The 17,012-nt window shown below is 39.6% G+C and overlaps 1 protein-coding gene across 6 annotated transcripts in view; it reads right to left on the bottom strand.

The window, feature by feature from the left end:
- The window catches only part of ST7 (suppression of tumorigenicity 7), a 339,787-nt gene that overhangs the window by 28,601 nt on the left and 294,174 nt on the right, over nucleotides 1–17,012 (bottom strand). For all 6 annotated transcript variants that reach the window (XM_007525439.3, XM_007525440.2, XM_016189276.2 and 3 more), the window contains one exon: nucleotides 16,333–16,435. In XM_007525439.3, the coding sequence (XP_007525501.1) occupies nucleotides 16,333–16,435 (103 nt within the window). The remainder of the gene's footprint in view (nucleotides 1–16,332; nucleotides 16,436–17,012) is intronic.

The raw sequence follows: 17,012 nt of genomic DNA, 5'->3' as shown, positions 1-17,012 counted from the left end.
AGTCTACAGTAAGTAGGCTTAGACTCAAGTTCAGCAACTAAGTAGAATGACATAAAAAATTACTAATCAAGTATTTTCTTTTTCTTTTTTTTTTTAAATTTTTTATTTAAGAAAGGATTAGTGAACAAAAGCATAAGGTAGGAGGGGTACAACTCCACACAATTCCCACCACCCAATCCCCATAACCCACCCCTTCCCATGATAGCCTTCCCATTCTCTAGCCCTCTGGGAGCGTATTTTCTAGCTAGACTTAGATACCCTCATCACCTACTTCCTATTTCATTTCCCTCAACCACTTTAGGTCTAACCTTGTCTGGTAAAATAAGGACTATAAATACTGGATAAGGGCAAGAGATTGGCACACTTTGATGGTGACCATCATCTGGGGCTCTCGTCAAGAAATACTTGGATTCCCACATAGATATGATGGACCCAGACCCCTAGTGGATCCCTCTATCCACCTTCACTGGTCACTTGCATCAGGAACATTATCATAAGTCCTCTTGTGGGCTTCTACAGGACATTGCCCTCAATGTAGAACAGCAGTGGTAGGGACTGCCCCACATTCTGAACAGAGGCTAGGTCAACACTCTCTGCCACTTGAAGAAGACTGGTCCTGAAATGAGTGCCACCAAAATGGTCCTAGTTATGACCATGGACTGCAAGTTCAGACTGATAGGAAAGTGGAGGTTACACAGGCTCCTGTGGTAAATATGAGTAGACATGGGTCCTAAGTAAGATCAATAGGAGTCTACATTTTTTTATATTTATTTATTTATTTTCCCTTTTGTTGCCCTTGTTTTTCATTGTTGTTGTAGTTACTATTGTTATTGATGCCATTATTGTTAGATAGGATAGAGAGAAATAGAGAGAGGAGGGGAAGATAGAGAAGGAGAGAGAAAGATAGACACCTGCAGACCTGCTTCACCACCTGTGAAGCGACCCCCCTGCAGGTGGGGAGCCCGGGGCTTGAATCAGGATCCTTACACTGGTTCTTGCACTTTGCACCAAATGTGCTTAGCCCACTGCACTACTGCCTGACTCCCGTGGACTACATTTAATGGTATTTATATACTTTCCTGCTAGCTTTGCAGGCGGGAGAGAGATGACCAGGGACTCATGGCTAAGCTGGGAACAAAGTTCAATCTTTATTGACGAGCAGGGATGCAGTTTGATCTAGCTATCTCTAATCATAATCCTGTCCTATATATATATCTCTGGAGGCGGAAGAGGAAGTAAGTAGGATAGGGGGTGGAGAGAAGGAAAAAGGGAGCGAACCAGTGGGGATTAAACCAATGAAAACAATGATTATGTAAATAGACCACAGCGGCAAGCAATGCAACAGAAGGGGTCTTAGAAGCAGAATTTATTTGTTTAATAGTTTCTTTGGATGTGCAGAAGCTTTTCAATTTGATGTAGTCCCATTGGTTTGTTTCTGCTTTAGTCTTCCTTGCAATTGGGTTTCATTCATCAAATATGTCCTTGAGGTGTAGGTAGGAAACTGTTTTACCAATGTTTTCCTCTGAGTATTGTTTCTGATCTGACATCCAGGTCTTTGATCCATTTGGAGTTGATTTTTGTTTCTGGTGAGATAAAGTGGTTCAATTTCATTCTTCTGCATGTTACAACCCAGTTTTCCCAGCACCATTTATTGAAGAGAGCCTTCTTCTTCCATTTAATCCTTTGGGTCCCCTTATCAAAAATTAGATGTCCATAGGTGTGGGGATTTATTTCTGGGCTTTCAATTCTGTTCCACTGGTCTGTGTGCCTATTTTTGTTCCAGTACCATGCTGTTTTGATGATGATGGTTTTATAATATAGTTTAAGGTCTGGGAGTGTGATGCCTCCATTTCTGTTTCTTTTCCTCAAGATGGTTTTGGCAATTCTAGGTGTTTTCAGGTTCCAGATAAAAGACTGTAGTGTTTGTTCTATTCTCTTAAAGAAGCTTGGTGGAACTTTGATGGGTATTGCATTAAATTTGTATATGGCTCTGGGGAGAATATTCATTTTGATGATATTTATTCTTCCAATCCATGAGCATGGGATATCTTTCCATTTCTTGGTATCAGTTTCTATTTCCTTGAGTAGCGACTCATAGTTTTCAGTATACAAGTCTTTCACTTCTTTGGTCAACTTTATTCCTAGGTATTTTATTGATTTTGCTGAAACAGTAAATGGGAGTGATTTCTGGATGTCTTCTTCTTCAGCTGTAGTGTTTGCATAAAGAAATTCCACTGATTTTTGTACATTGATTTTGTAGCCTGATACCTTGCTATATTGCCTAATAACTTCCAGTAGTTTTCTGCTGGATTCTTTAGGTTTTTCTATGTATACTATCATATCATCTGCAAAGAGTGAGAGCTTGACTTCTTCCCTTCCAATCTGTATTCCTTTGATTTCTTTCTCTTGCCTGATTGCTATGGCAAGAACTTCCAATACTATGTTGAAGAGTAATGGTGATAGTGGACAGCCCTGTCTAGTCCCCCATCTGAGGGGGAATGCTTTCAGCTTCTGTCCATTGAGTATGATGTTGGCTGTAGGTTTGCTATATATAGACTCCACTATCTTGAGGAGTTTCCCTTCTATTCCCATTTTTTGTAGAGTTCTGAGCATGAATGGGTGTTGGATTTTGTCAAAGGCTTTCTCTGCATCTATTGAGATAATCATGTGGTTTTTGGCTTTGCTTTTATTGATGTGGTGAATGACACTGATTGACTTACGGATGTTGAACCAGCCTTGCATTCCTGGGATGAATCCCACTTGGTCGTGATAAACAATCTTTTTGATATGTTGCTGTATCCGGTTGGCCAAGATCTTGTTTAATATTTTGGCGTCTATGTTCATCAGAGATATTGGTCTGTAGTTTTCCTTTTTTGTTCTGTCCCTATCAGCTTTTGGTATCAGGGTGATGTTGGCTTCATAGAAGGTGGAAGGGAGTATTCCTGTTTCTTCAATCTTGTGGAAAAGCTTAAGAAGTATGGGTACTAACGTTTCCTGAAAGTTTTGTAGAATTCGTTTGTGAAACCATCTGGTCTAGGACTTTTGTTGTTGGGGAGATTCTTAATAATGGTTTCAATTTCTTTGTCTGTGATTGGTGCATTTAGATTTTGTAGTTCATCTTGGTTCAGTTTTGGAAGGGCATATGCTTCTAGGAATTGTTCCATTTCTTCCAGATTCTCTAGCTTGGTGGCATATAGTTCTTTATAGAAGTTTCGCAGGATTCTCTGGATTTCTGTGGAGTCAGTTGTGATATCTCCTCCATTGTTTAATATCTATGAATGAAACTCCTTGCCTAATGAACCTTCAATAATATGGGTACATGAAAAGGAATGGGCATGGTAATTATTCCCATTAACAGGTAGAACCCAAAACAAATTGGTTGGAGGAGACTGATGGAGAAGATGAATGCACCAGTGAGTGAGGGTATGTGTGTAAGCATATGCTGGAATTGTCAAGATTTTTAGAGAATTTCTTACAAAAAGATACTATGAATCTGTATTTTCCAATATGGTAACTTCTACTACAGATAATTATTTAAATTTTAACAAATCAGAAATAAATTAAATTTAAAAATTCAGTTCCTCACTCCAACCAGTTTTATTTCAACCTGTCAGGCACTGAATGCTGTCAATCATTACCACACTGGACAATGTAGAGAACATTTCCAGTACCACAGAAAGTTCTGTGTAGACAATGAAAAGTTCCAATCTTGTTCAAAGTAACTGAAACAATATGAAAAAGTTCACAGATGTTCACTGGTCATCTTCATCAGGAACAATATCATAAACCCTCTTGTGGGCCTCTATAGGACAGTGTCCTCAATGTAGAACAACAGTGGTAGAAATTGCTCTACTCTCCGAAATGAGGCTGAGTTAATATATTCTACCACTTGAGGAAGACTGATCCTGAAATGAGTGCAGCCTAGAATTTTTCTTTGTGACCATGGAATGTGGGCTCAGACTGACAGGGATACAGAGGTTACACAGGCTCCTGTGCTAAATAAGAATAGACATGGGTCCTAGGTCAGATAGATGGGGTTTAGAGTTAACTTTTTCCGTATTTTGGAGCTTCTCTCTGCCCTTATCCAGCTTTCTAGTCGTATCCTCAACTCTGACACTATTTTCCCAAACAATACTTCTAGCCCACATGCATGTTAGCTATCTGGCTCAGGCAAAAATTAGTAAAGTTATGGGCCCCTTGGAATATACCTAAAATGGACATTATAGCTCCTTCCAATGTGAAGACCCTGAATTTCATCTTCTGTATTTTTTTTTTTAATTTTTATTTGTTAAAAGGAAACACTGACAAGAACATAGGATAAGAGGGTTACTACAACTCCACACAATTTCCACCACCAGAACTCCGCAGCCCATCCCCTCCCTGATAGCTTTCCTATTCCTTATCTCTCTGGGAGTATGGACTCGGTCATTATGGGGTGCAGAAGGTGGGAGGTCTGGCTTCTGTAACTGCTGCCCCGCCGAATATGAGGTGTTGACAGCTCGATCCATACTCCCAGCCTGCTTCTCTCTTTCCATAGTGGGGCGGGGTTTGGGGAAGCATCATCTTCTATATTGTTACCTTAGGTTCCTTATTATTTAAAAAATTGTTCTGCTTTATATCTTACTGATTTTCAGCCACTAAGTTGCGGATGCTACCATGACACCAACCTGACTTCCCTGGGCAAACAACCTGACCAATGTGTCCTGGAGCCCTACCTCCCCAGAGCCCTACCCCTCCTAGGGAAAGACAGAAACAGGCTGAGGGTATGGATCAACCTGTCAACGCCCATGTCCAGTGGAGAAGCAATTACAGAAACCAGTCCTTCTACCTTCTGCTTCCCATAAAGATCTTTGGCCCATACTCCCAGAGGGATAAAGAATAGGGAAACTTCTGATGGAGGGGAGGAGACAGGGAATCTGGTGGTAGGAATTGTATGAAATTGTACTCCTCTTAGCCCACAATCTTGTCAATCACTATTAAATCACTAATAAAAAAAAATCCTAGATGTTCATGATAGGAATTATAAATAAGGTATAAATGAAGTATATATTGATTGAAAATATACAATATGACATAAAGCTACAATAAATGTAATAAAACAAGAATTCATTTATTAAACAGAAGCATATTTTGACCACTAGAACTTCTGCATATACTTGGGAAATATTAGTTCACGTATGTGTGACAAAGATCGTTCACTCAGGCTGTAGGCTGAGTGGAATGTATATGGTATCAAAGATATGGTCTGTGAAGGTAATGCTGTTTTCCCTCTAAGCTTCTGACTTCCATGCATGTGTGTTTTTCACCTGCCTTATAGTAGTTATTTATGTGTATTTCTCTTGAGCTGAATCACTAAATGCTCAAGGGGATGAATCTCAATTCTCAATAAGTCTCAAAACAAAATAAATGTGTCCACCCTATCAGTCTTGTGAGACTAAAGAAAGCAACTCATCAATTAAACTTCAATACCTCCTCATTGTACCTCTTTTATGGAGGAAACAGGTTATGCCTATAAAAGAGATTTATATTCCTATATGGTTTCAAGTAAAATTTGGCTCTATCTAAATGATGGAGGCTAATAGCAACAACATGTTATGTTTTTGGCCGAACTTAAAATGACTGGCAATATCAGTTTTGAACATGTGTAAAATTTAAATTAGAAAGGCATGGAACAACATTTCACATCTTACTTGTCAAGAGAAAAATAAATGGAAGAGGGCAGATCCCTATCCACAAGTATGCAGAAGTCAATTAGGATAAATGTTGCTCTCTGCCTGTCTATAATAATTATCTAGCTTCTGTTAGGTGGGCCAGCATTCTGCACCATCCTGCCTGCCACCCTATCTCTAGTTCCTTCCAAATTTCTTAAATAACATTGATCTCAAAATGCAAGCTTCTAAAGTTTTCTGAAGCATCTTTTCAAATGCCATTTGTGTCAGAATCCAGTTTCTTATGCCTAATATATAAAACTAGAACATACAAAAAGAAGCTAAGGGCTCTAGTCTTTGCCTGAGAGTGGTGCCCAGTCATTGAAATATTTGAGCACTTGTCAGAAATGGCTTATCTATCAAAAAAAAATGCTGCAGGAGAGGTTTGACTTATCAGAGGTTATCCCTGGTGACTATTATAGTTCCTTCTGTTCAGGTGTTAAAGTTCTATAATGATTTGAGTGAAGAGGACTCCAAGTTTAACCTTCCATGAGATAGAAATACCAAGGAATGTATACCTCCTTTTTGGAGTTTTCATCCTAACAACAGGAGTCATATGAAAACCACTGGTTAAATTATGAGGACATGTCAAATATAAAGGCTGTTTATTAAAATTATAGCATATTTAGACAGTGGCTGTCAAGTTGCTTCCAAACATCAGGTAGTAATAACATAATATCCATTAGCATCGGAAATTACTTATACTACTAACTGAAAAACACTGCACCTTGTATATTATGACTGGGTAATAAAAATACATAGGCATTATTTTATTTGCTTTGGAAGGAGAAAAACTGAGAAGAAAGGGAGAAGCAGAAAGGGAGAGAGAAAGAGAGTTAAGTGCATCACTGCTTCACTCCTTGTTAAGTTCCCCCACTACAGATGAGGATCAGGTACTTGAACCTGGGTCCTCATGCAAGGCAATGTGTGTTGTGTGCTTGATCAGGTGCACCACCATCCGGCCCAAATACATAGGCATCAAAAACACTGGAAGATCATAGGTTGAAAGTTAACGATGCCTAGCTATCAGATGTTATGGAAGATTATTTCTAATGATCTTTGGTTATCTATAATAAGTGTTTACCCTATAAATAAATAAATAAAATTTACTAGGGCACTATTCAGCTCAGGCTTATGCTGGTGCAGGGGACTGTACCTGGGACCTCAGAGCCTCATGCTTAAAGTCTTATACGAAAATATTTTTGGGCACTGGGCAGTGGTACACACAGTTAAGTACACATATTACCATACATAGGACCCAGGCTTAACCCCCTACTCCCCATCTGAAGAGGGGACTCTTCATGAGTGGTGAAACAGGTGTCTCTCTCACTCTCTATTGCACCCCTCCCCTTTCAATTTCTATGTGTCTTATCTAATAAAAAGAGCAGTGGATTTGTTGTGCAGGCGCTGAGCCCCAATGATAACCCTGGTGGCAGCAAAAATTTAAATAACAGTTTGAAAAAGACTTTTTGACATTATTCCATCTTCATATATATATATATATATATATGGTACCCATTTCCTACACTTCCATCGAGAATTTAAAAAGCACATCACACAAGCAAAAAAATAACCAGAAAGCAATTTTTGAATGCAGTGCTAGGGATTAGATCTAAGCACCTTCAGGCACTCTACCACTAAACCACATACTCACTATGTGACTATTTTTTATTTTGTATTTTTGTATTTTGAGTATTTTGGTGCAGGAGAAGCTCCACCAGCTTTTTTTTTGTCTAACAAAATGTATTTATTTATTTATTTATTTGTGAGAAAGGAGGAGAGAGAGTGAGAGAAAGAACCAGCCATCACTCTGGTACATGTACTGCCAGAGATTGAACTCTGAACCTCATGCTTGAGAGTCCAATGCTTTATCCCACTGTGCCACCTCCCAGACCACTCCACCAGCCTTTCCTTTTTAAAATTTTTTATTATTTATTTATTCCATTTTCTTGTCCTTGTTTTATTGCTGTTGTTGTTATTGATGTCGTCGTTGTAGGATAGGACAGAGAGAAATAGAGAGAGGAGGGGAAGACAGAGGGGGGAAAGAAAGATAGACATCGGGGAGTCGGGCTGTAGTGCAGTGGGCTAAGCGCAGGTGGCGCAAAGCACAAGGACCGGCATAAGGATCCCGGTTCGAACCCCGGCTCCCCACCTGCAGGGGAGTCGCTTCACAGGCGGTGAAGCAGGTCTGCAGGTGTCTATCTTTCTCTCCTCCTCTCTGTCTTCGCCTCCCTCTCTCCATTTCTCTCTGTCCTATCCAACAACGACAACAACAATAATAACTACAACAATAAAACAACAAGGGCAACAAAAGGGAATAAATAAATAAAATAAATATATATATATAAAAAAAAGAAAGACATCTGCAGACCTGCTTCATCATCTGTGAAGCTACTCCCCTGCAGGTGGGGAATCAGGAGCTCAAAGCGGGATCCTAACCGCTGGTCCTTGCGCTTTGCACCATGTGCACTTAACCCGCAGCACTACCGCCCGTCTCCCTTCACCAGCTTTTTCTTTGATGCTTCAATGTGGTGCTGGGGATTGAACCTAGGGCTCCATGCACAGAATGCATGCATTCACTCTACCTATAAAACTACCTTACTATTCTTTTTTTTTAAATTTCTTTATTTTCCCTTTTGTTGCCCTTGTCTTTTTATTGTTGTTGTAGTTATTATTGTTGTTGCTATTGATGTCATTGTTGTTGGATAGAACAGAGAGAAATGGAGAGAGAAGGGGAAGACAGAGGGGGAGAGAAAGATAGACACCTGCAGACCTGCCTCACCGCTCCTGCAGGTGGGGAGCCGGGGGCTTGAACCGGGATCCTTACGCTGGTCCTTGCACTTGTGCCACGTGCACTTAACCTGCTGCGCTACTGCCCGACTCCTCTACCTTACTATTCTATATAGCATTTTTTAAAAATGCTACAGTATTTTGGTATAACTGTTCCGAAAAAGGCACTAAGTTTATCAGGAAAGTTTTAAAACATAAGAGTCAGAGAATAAAACTACATTATTTGGGAGATAAGCTAAATAAGAAATAAGCTAAGAGGGGCCAGGTGGTGGCGCACATGGTTAAGCATGCACACTAGAGTGTGCAAGGACCTAGTTTGAAGGCCCTAGTCTGCACCTGCAGAAGGAAAGTGGTGAAGTAGAGCTACAGTCGTTTCTCTCCCTCTCTCCTTCTCTTTCTCCCTTTCCCTTCTCAATTTCTGTCTCTGTCCAATAATAAATAAATTAATTAAATTAAATAAAAAAGAGGTAAGCTAAGATTCTGAATTTCAATGTTGCTTACTTCCTAGACTCAGAATCCTACTAGATGGAACAGAAGCAAATTATTGCAAGTCCCCATGGCTCTCTGGGTCACACTGTGATGGACAATGAGGTGTACAGTACCACAGTCACATCTCCACCCAGCACCTGTTTCCTGCCATTTTGAACCACTTGTTTGGTTACTTGTTTAAGAGCAAGGCTGGGTAATGATACTAAAGCATCAAAAGTTATAATGCTCATACTCTCATGGCACTTGAGTAGTAACATGATAGTAATTGCTACCAGTAATTAAGCACTGATGTAATATACCCAATACTTTACTAAGGTACTCCATACAACTCTGTGAGGGAATTAATATTAACACCTCTGCTTTATACATGGCAAAACTGAGGTACTGGGTTGCAGAAGCTATATGTGGCAGACCCCGAATTTAAATTAACATTTTATGTTACTCTATAAAAGAAGTGATGTAGGAAAAGTAGGCTGTAAATGGCCATCCAGGATGTGACTTTTATCCTGAATTATTCTATGGCTTTTAAACATTGATATGCACAAATCTGCTCAGAGAAGGAAGAGGAGATTTCGAATATGTGAAACTGATGCAATATAAAACCATGGGAGACCCTGGGAGAGGGACTCAAGAGTGAACTGAGGAATCCTATAGCTCCTAGGAGGACAGTTTAGAAACCTCTCGAGTAGGAAATTGGGAGTGGTTTGGTATAGTGTATGACTTTTGAAAAAGTGTTAACTACAGGCTAAGAAGAGTTAGATGGAGTTAGTGAAGTCTTAGAAATCTTCTGACATGGTAGAGGGATAACAAAAGAAATAAGAGGAGTCTCCCCGGAACATGCTACTTAAGTGAATCCAAGAGTAGAGAAGAAACCATGCTGTGAATTTTTTAAAACAGTATACAGGAGATCAGTAGTTAGGACAAACACACTAGTGGAGGAAGAGGCTTTGCAGTTGGAATGCCTACAAAAATCTCTCGAGTGATGAGCTGAAGACATCTGGATATAAGGGCCTGTAGCTTGGGAGAGAGCTGGTGGGGGGGAGGTTCAGGTGATGTGGGAGAGAAGAACAATGGAGTATAAGTACACAAGATCTCCTAGGACAGCTTTAAGTAAGAAAGCAGTGAGTGATGGTCCCCAGAGACCCACCCTGAAGGATGGATAGGGAGGAAACTATGTAAGAGAGTACTCAAAGATGCAGGAGTGACACAGAGAGACGGTGACGTGGAGACAAGATGATCCTGAGACAGAAAAAGTAGTTAATGGAACTAAATGATGGAGAAAGATGCTATAGGATGAGGTTCGACAAGATACCGTAGGATCTGGTGATCTAAGTGGGGTGACTGTGGTGGGAGCAGCTGCAGTGTTTTGTGTTAAGGAAAGAGATCTTTTAGAAAATTCTCTATTCCTGAAAAATGTGGCTAAAAGTTGGTTTCTGCTCAATTTTCTCTGGATTATATTTCCACAATAAACTCTCCTTATTTTAATCCAAAAAAGCTTTGGAAGAAAATATGACTCAATTCAAAGAAAATTATGTTGAAATAGTATTTCTGAAATGTACCACTGATACGCAATATCACAGATAATTTGCCAGGGTATTTTGAGTTTCTGCTTCTACGCTGCAAGAATTCTTATATGCAAAAACCCACTACACATTTTGTTTCCTAAATTGGATTAAAAAGCAATTTTATACTCTGTCAATCAGCTTTACCAAGATATAAAGAGAGGATTGCCTTAGTGCTTGCATGAAATAGAATTTCCATCACTAGAACAAGGTCCTGTGGCTACTCCATTAGCATATAAAATTACAAGGATGTTTTCCCTCACAAGTCTCTTGAAATCTCCATGAAATTAGACTTGTATATTAACACTAGATGAGCTTTAAAAAATGCACATTTTAATGGGAATGTCTTTCTGTCATAACACTCTACATTCATTCCTATTTTCTCATGACTTTTCACACTCCTAGACTTATAATTTAACAGCTAAGTATCTAGGAGCTCAGTGATGGCCACCTGGTAGAGGACATACTTTGTTATGTGTAAGGACCTGGGTTTCAAGTCCTGGCCACTACAGTGAACTACCCAAAAGGGGAGTTTTAGAAGTGGTAGAGTTGTGGTGTCTCTCCTCCCCCACCCCCCCTGTATTTTCCCCTCTCTCTGAAAAAAGAAAAAAAATGTCACCAGGAGTAGTGGAATCATACAGGCACAGAGTCCCAGTGATAACTCAGCTGGAAAATAGCAGCAACAAAAAACAAACTACTAACTACTAGGCTGTCCTATTGGTAAAATGATCCCTAGGTACTTTGCTCTATTACCTTCAGGGACAACTCACTTCATGCCTGCTGCTGCCTGGCATGAAGTGCCCCGATGGAAGAGCTTATTGGTTTAATAGTACTGGGATGGTAGGCCTTGGCACTGGTGACTTCTCCTTCAACAGCTATCCTCACAACACCCAGGTATTCTGATCAGCTTGGGACACAGTGGTAGCTCCTCGGGAGAGAGTAATTTGATGAATCTACTTGCTGCCTCCTCCTGATAATGTTACAATCTACAGCTTTAGAAATCTTGTTTACAACGGAGAAATGTGACAAGTACAAACTACTGTATTTTACTGTCAACTGTAAATCATTATCCCCAATAAAGAAAGAAACAAACAAACAAAAAAAGAAATCTTGTTTAGAATCTGAGTAATTAAAAGTCCTTCCTTTAGAACAGACTGTTGTTTTTTACTTTTTAAATGTACTTCTTTGGCCAGAAAGATAGTTCACTTGGAATTGTCATTTTATTTACTGTGTGACAGATTAACCTTCCTGCAGTACCTTCATTTGTGTAGCAGGATCACACTCTGATATAACTCACAGAATTGTTATCAAAATAAATGAGATGGCATATGCTGTTTAGTTAGTACTGCTTGACATGCAGTAAAAATTCAACAGAAACAAAAAACAAACAAAAAAATCATGTTATCACTGAAAGGGTTTCTAAATAAGAACAGTGGCTTTTCTAGATAACTTTTTAAATTTTACATTATTTATTATTGATTAGAGACAAGGAGAAAAATTGAGAGTGGAGTGGGAATTATATATATATATGTATATATACATATATATATAATCTCTCTCTATATGTATATATAGAAAGAGACAGAGAGAAAGAGAGATAGAGAGATAAATGCAGCTCAACTTTACCAGTTATGAAGCTTTCCCCTAGCTGGTGGGGACCAGGGTCTTGAACCCAAGTCCTATGCACTGTAGTGTATGCATTTCACCAGGTGTGTCACTACCTGACCCCTGGTAATTTTTTAAAAATTTATTTATTTTTAAAAATGTTTTAAAATCTTTATTTGCTGGATAGAGACAGTCAGAAATTGATAGGGAAGGGGGTGATAGAGAAGGAGAGAGACAGAGAGACACCTGCAGCACTGCTTCACCACTTGTGAAGCTTTCCTCCTGCAGGTGGGGGCCAGGAGCTCGAACCTGGGTCCTTGTGCACTGTAACATGTGAGCTCAACCAGGTGTGCGACCACCTGGCCCCCTTTTCTTAAATTTAATGAGAGCCCTATGTGTTGCCAGGGAGTAAACCCAAGGTTTCAAGTATGCAGACCACACACTTTATTTGCTCAGCCACTTCTGATGCTATTAGACTTCTAACGTCTCTTCTTATACCAAGAGTCTAAGGCATGATGTGTATTTCGAATTAAGACTGTATTCTTCCAGAAATGGCACCAATGTAGATGCACATATGTTTGTCTAACAGTCCAATAAATAGCTGAGCAAATATGAAAGATATTTATAGCCGCTTATATAGTACATACGTGAGAGGTTGTGTTAATTCTGAACGTATAGGACCAGTGACTCACAGGGCCTTTTCCTTCATGGAAATACTAATATGCAAAAAAGAATCTGAAAACAAGTTTCCCATCAGCAAAATCACCGAAAGAGTAAAGAAGTAGAATATCAACTTATTATATACCTTAACTTCTTTAAGCTTAATGACTGGAAAGTAGAGTGTGGGGCTGGGGTGGGGGTGGACTCTGGTGAGTGCCCAAGTTACCATACTCAAGGACCAGGATTTAAGTCCCTAGTCCCTGATGGAAGGGGGAAGCTTCACAAGTGGTAGAGGAGTGCTTTTGGTGTCTCTCTTTCTTTCTCTCTCTCTACTTCTCTTTTCTATTTTCATTTCTCTATCTCTATCCACTTAGTGCATAAATAAAAATATTTTTTAGGGGTCAGGTGGTGACATATCTAGTTAAGCGCACAAACTGCAGTGCACAAGGATCTGGGGGTTTAAATCCCTGGTCCCCACCTGCAGGGGGAAAGCTTCACGAGTGGTAAAGCAGGGCTGCAGGTGTCTTCCTTTCTCTCTCCCTCTTCCCTTCTCAATTTTTCTCTGTCTCTATGCAATAATAAATAAATATTAAAAATTAAGACATTTTAAAAAGAAAGTACAATAAAATCAAATATTTCAAATGTTCCCATTTTTACAATAATATGCAGGTAGAGTACTAGTTAAAACAGTCAATTTTTTCATAAAGCAGCCTTAAGCTCCTGTGACAACAAAAAAAACAAAACACTATTTCTCAAGGATTTAATACTCTCCCAGAATTCAACCAATTGTTTAAGAACATTATCAAGAAATAAATAACAGCTTCTGAGCTCGCAAGATGTCTCACCTAAATAGTGCATGCTCAACCCAAGTTCCAACCTGGTCCCAACAACAAGTATTGTATCAGCTTTCTAACTCATACCCCAAGATTACAAGGCTCTGCTTGGTATAATTGGAAAAGTTAAGAAACAGTTCTTAGACTTCAGGAGTTGTAAGACAAATACCAATATAACAATTTAATGATTTTCAAATTTATAAAGTTTGCGTGTCCACCCATCACCCCTGCCTCCGCTTCTTTTTTTTGTCAATGGCAGGGCTTCACTGCTTTGGGCTGACTTAACATTTTTAGAAAGAAAAACACAGAGAAAGATAGCTGGAGGGCAAGAAAGACATCACAACACTAGAACATCTCCCTCTACGGTAGGGACTGGGCTTGAACTTGGGTCATATACATGGCAAAGCTGGAATGCTCCCAAATAAGTTATCATGCTGGTCCTGGAACTCAAATCTTTTCAAAGTACTTTTTCTATATTATCCCACATGACGGCAGAAGACAGGTAAAGTTTACATATTTCTTTTCATATGAAAAACTGGGGGAAACTTTGAGTTCAGAGGCTAACACCAAGGTCCCACCGTTAATCTGGCATTCTACTTCTCTGACAACCCAGGATGTCTTTATAAATCACCAAGTTAGAACTTAAAGTTAGAACCCAGGTTTTTGTCTTAGTTTAGACCCTTACTGCTCAACAAGTCTTATGAAATATTATTACTTATGCTTAAAATATAGTTCTGAAGTTAGAGAATAGCTGACATTCAAAAAATATTAATGACCTAGGCTTACAGTCATTCAGGCTACTTTCATTATTAGTTTTAAAATTCAATAAAATTTAAATGAACATTTTTTAGTTTGCTGAAAAATATTAAATGAAGAGATACAATTTATACCATACTACATAATACCTGTCTACAAATATGATGTTGGTCATTAATCCCATGGAACCAGAATGGATAAATATACTCTCTGCAAATGTGGTAGGCACATCATCAATTTCCTGTTTTATAAAAAGATAACTATGACCTGAAAAACCTTGAGAATAATATTACATCACTTTGGATATCAGCAAAATAAACTAAAGTAATAAACTCCTTAAATCAGTGCGTGTATGTGGGTATGTGTATGTACATACACGCGCGCACGCGTGCGCACACACACACACACAAATGCATGACTCAATTATTTATAGGTACTGAAGCAAAGTAACTATCTTCCTGTGTTATTAACAATAAAAGTCTTCATGAGGCATTTTACAAAGAAAATTATACCTTGTAGCTGATATAAATTGGAAGGAAAGTTTGTTAGAGGTTAAATGCAGTCATAGTATTTAGAAGCTAAAACTGTCATTCAGCAGTGTGTCTGTCACATAGTAGAAACTCACTGCAGGTAAATCATCAATATATGTATAAAAATAATAGAAATAGGGAGTCGGGCGGTGGCGCAGTGGGTTAAGCGCACGTGGCGCAAAGCGCAGGGACCGGCGTAAGGATCCCGGTTTGAGCCCCCGGCTCCCCACCTACAGGGGAGTCGCTTCATGGGAGGTGAAGCAGGTCTGCAGGTGTCTATCTTTCTCTCCCCTCTCTCTCTGTCTTCCCCTCCTCTCTCCATTTCTCTCTGTCCTATCCAACAACAAGCAACGTCAACAATGGCAATAATAACCGCAACGAGGCTGCAACAACTAGGGCAACAAAAAGGGGGAAAAATGGCCTCCAGGAGTGGTGGATTCATGGTGCAGGCACCAAGCCCAGCAATAACCCTGGAGGAAAAAAAAATAGAAATAGGGAGTCAGGTGGTAGTGTAGCAGGTTAAGTGCACTTGGCACAAAGCACAAGGACCAACATAAGGATCCCAGTTCAAGCCCCCGGCTCCCCCCCTGCAGGTGGCTCGCTTCACATGCAGTGAAGCAGGTCTGCAGGTGTCTTTCTCTTCTCTGCCCCCCCCCCCATCTTCCCCTCCTCTCTCCATTTCTCTCTGTCCTATCCAACAACGATGACATCAATAACTACAACAACAATTAAAAAAGGGCAACAAAAGGGAAAATAAATATTTTAAAAAATAATAGAAATATCTTTTGTCATGATCTGAAACCTTTAAAATCAAATTCAGAACAAATATATATGTATCATTGGCTATCTATAAATTGGGCCACCATGTGGTAGTAATCCAGACCAATGTTTCCTATAATGCCTATTAAAATGGCAATCACAAGAAAAATTTACTTTGTTTTCAACTATTAATTTCTTACTAATACTACCAATCATTTATTGTTTATTTACAGATACATAAAATGTCACATTTGTCAGTATATTTTATCACTTTTATTCACAATAAGATTCATTTCCCAAGTTGGCTCTAAATAAGACTATAACTGGTGTAAAATTCCTGAAGATCCCCTAGGTACCTGCATATTTTGTCCATTGTAGACTGTCCAACCTGGCCTTCCTAAGACAGATCTATCAATTCATCCTGATTATATTAAGTTTGAAAACTGGCCCAACAGCCTCTTGAATATATTTTGCTTTAAAAAATTAGGCTAATGACCACAGACTGACTGCACAGGGCCTCCACATTTGTTGGTTGCAATTCAATTTTTTATAACTGGGTGTATTCAAAACATTACACTGTTGTCACTGAATACGCTCTCTGCTACCATAACGAGTCCCTATGGGGATTCCACAGACTCACTTTTGGCACATGAGGATTGAATTCCACAGCTCTATGAATGGCCTCTACTGCATTCATCTCTGCTGTGCTTAGTCCCCGCCGAGATGCTGCCTCGGGAGAGAATCTGAAAAGCAAAAAGACAAACACCATCCAGTTGGGACCACTGCTTAGGCATCAACTTGGAAAGACATCTCACATATAAAGGGCCCATAAAACCACAGCAAGCTCTCCAAACTTCTACCACATATAACCTCTGAGTGACTCCTCAGACAAAGGCCAACAAAACCCAGCAGAAGCAGAAAGTGTGCTTGCATCTATCTAATCAAGGCAGGGACTACATTCAGCTAAGTCTCTCTGTCTAAATAGCTACTGTACGTTTTCTACAAGGTACTTGCTTAGGTCAAGGGAGGAAGTAGGACTGATAAGGGCAGACAGTGTAGGAAAAAGAGAGAGCTAAGGTTACAGAAAAGCGCACTTGGTTAAAAACAGAACTGGGGAGAATTTTAAAGGATGCTCCCAACCCAATGTCAGTGCTACGATGGAGGGCTAAGTTGTTGCAGCTTCAGAAACAGGCAAGACTGCTTAGGGTCATTCCGGCAGGGGTTGGGGTGTACATGCCCAAACTGCGGGCAAGACACCTGCCCAAGTGAATGAAAAAAACCAGACCATGCAATCTCTTTCTCACCTCACACCCAGGGCTA

Source organism: Erinaceus europaeus, chromosome 8, assembly GCF_950295315.1.
Source record: "Erinaceus europaeus chromosome 8, mEriEur2.1, whole genome shotgun sequence".
Lineage (NCBI taxonomy): Eukaryota > Metazoa > Chordata > Mammalia > Eulipotyphla > Erinaceidae > Erinaceus > Erinaceus europaeus.
Note: the sequence above shows the minus strand (reverse complement) of the source record. Positions and strands in the feature narration are given on the sequence as shown.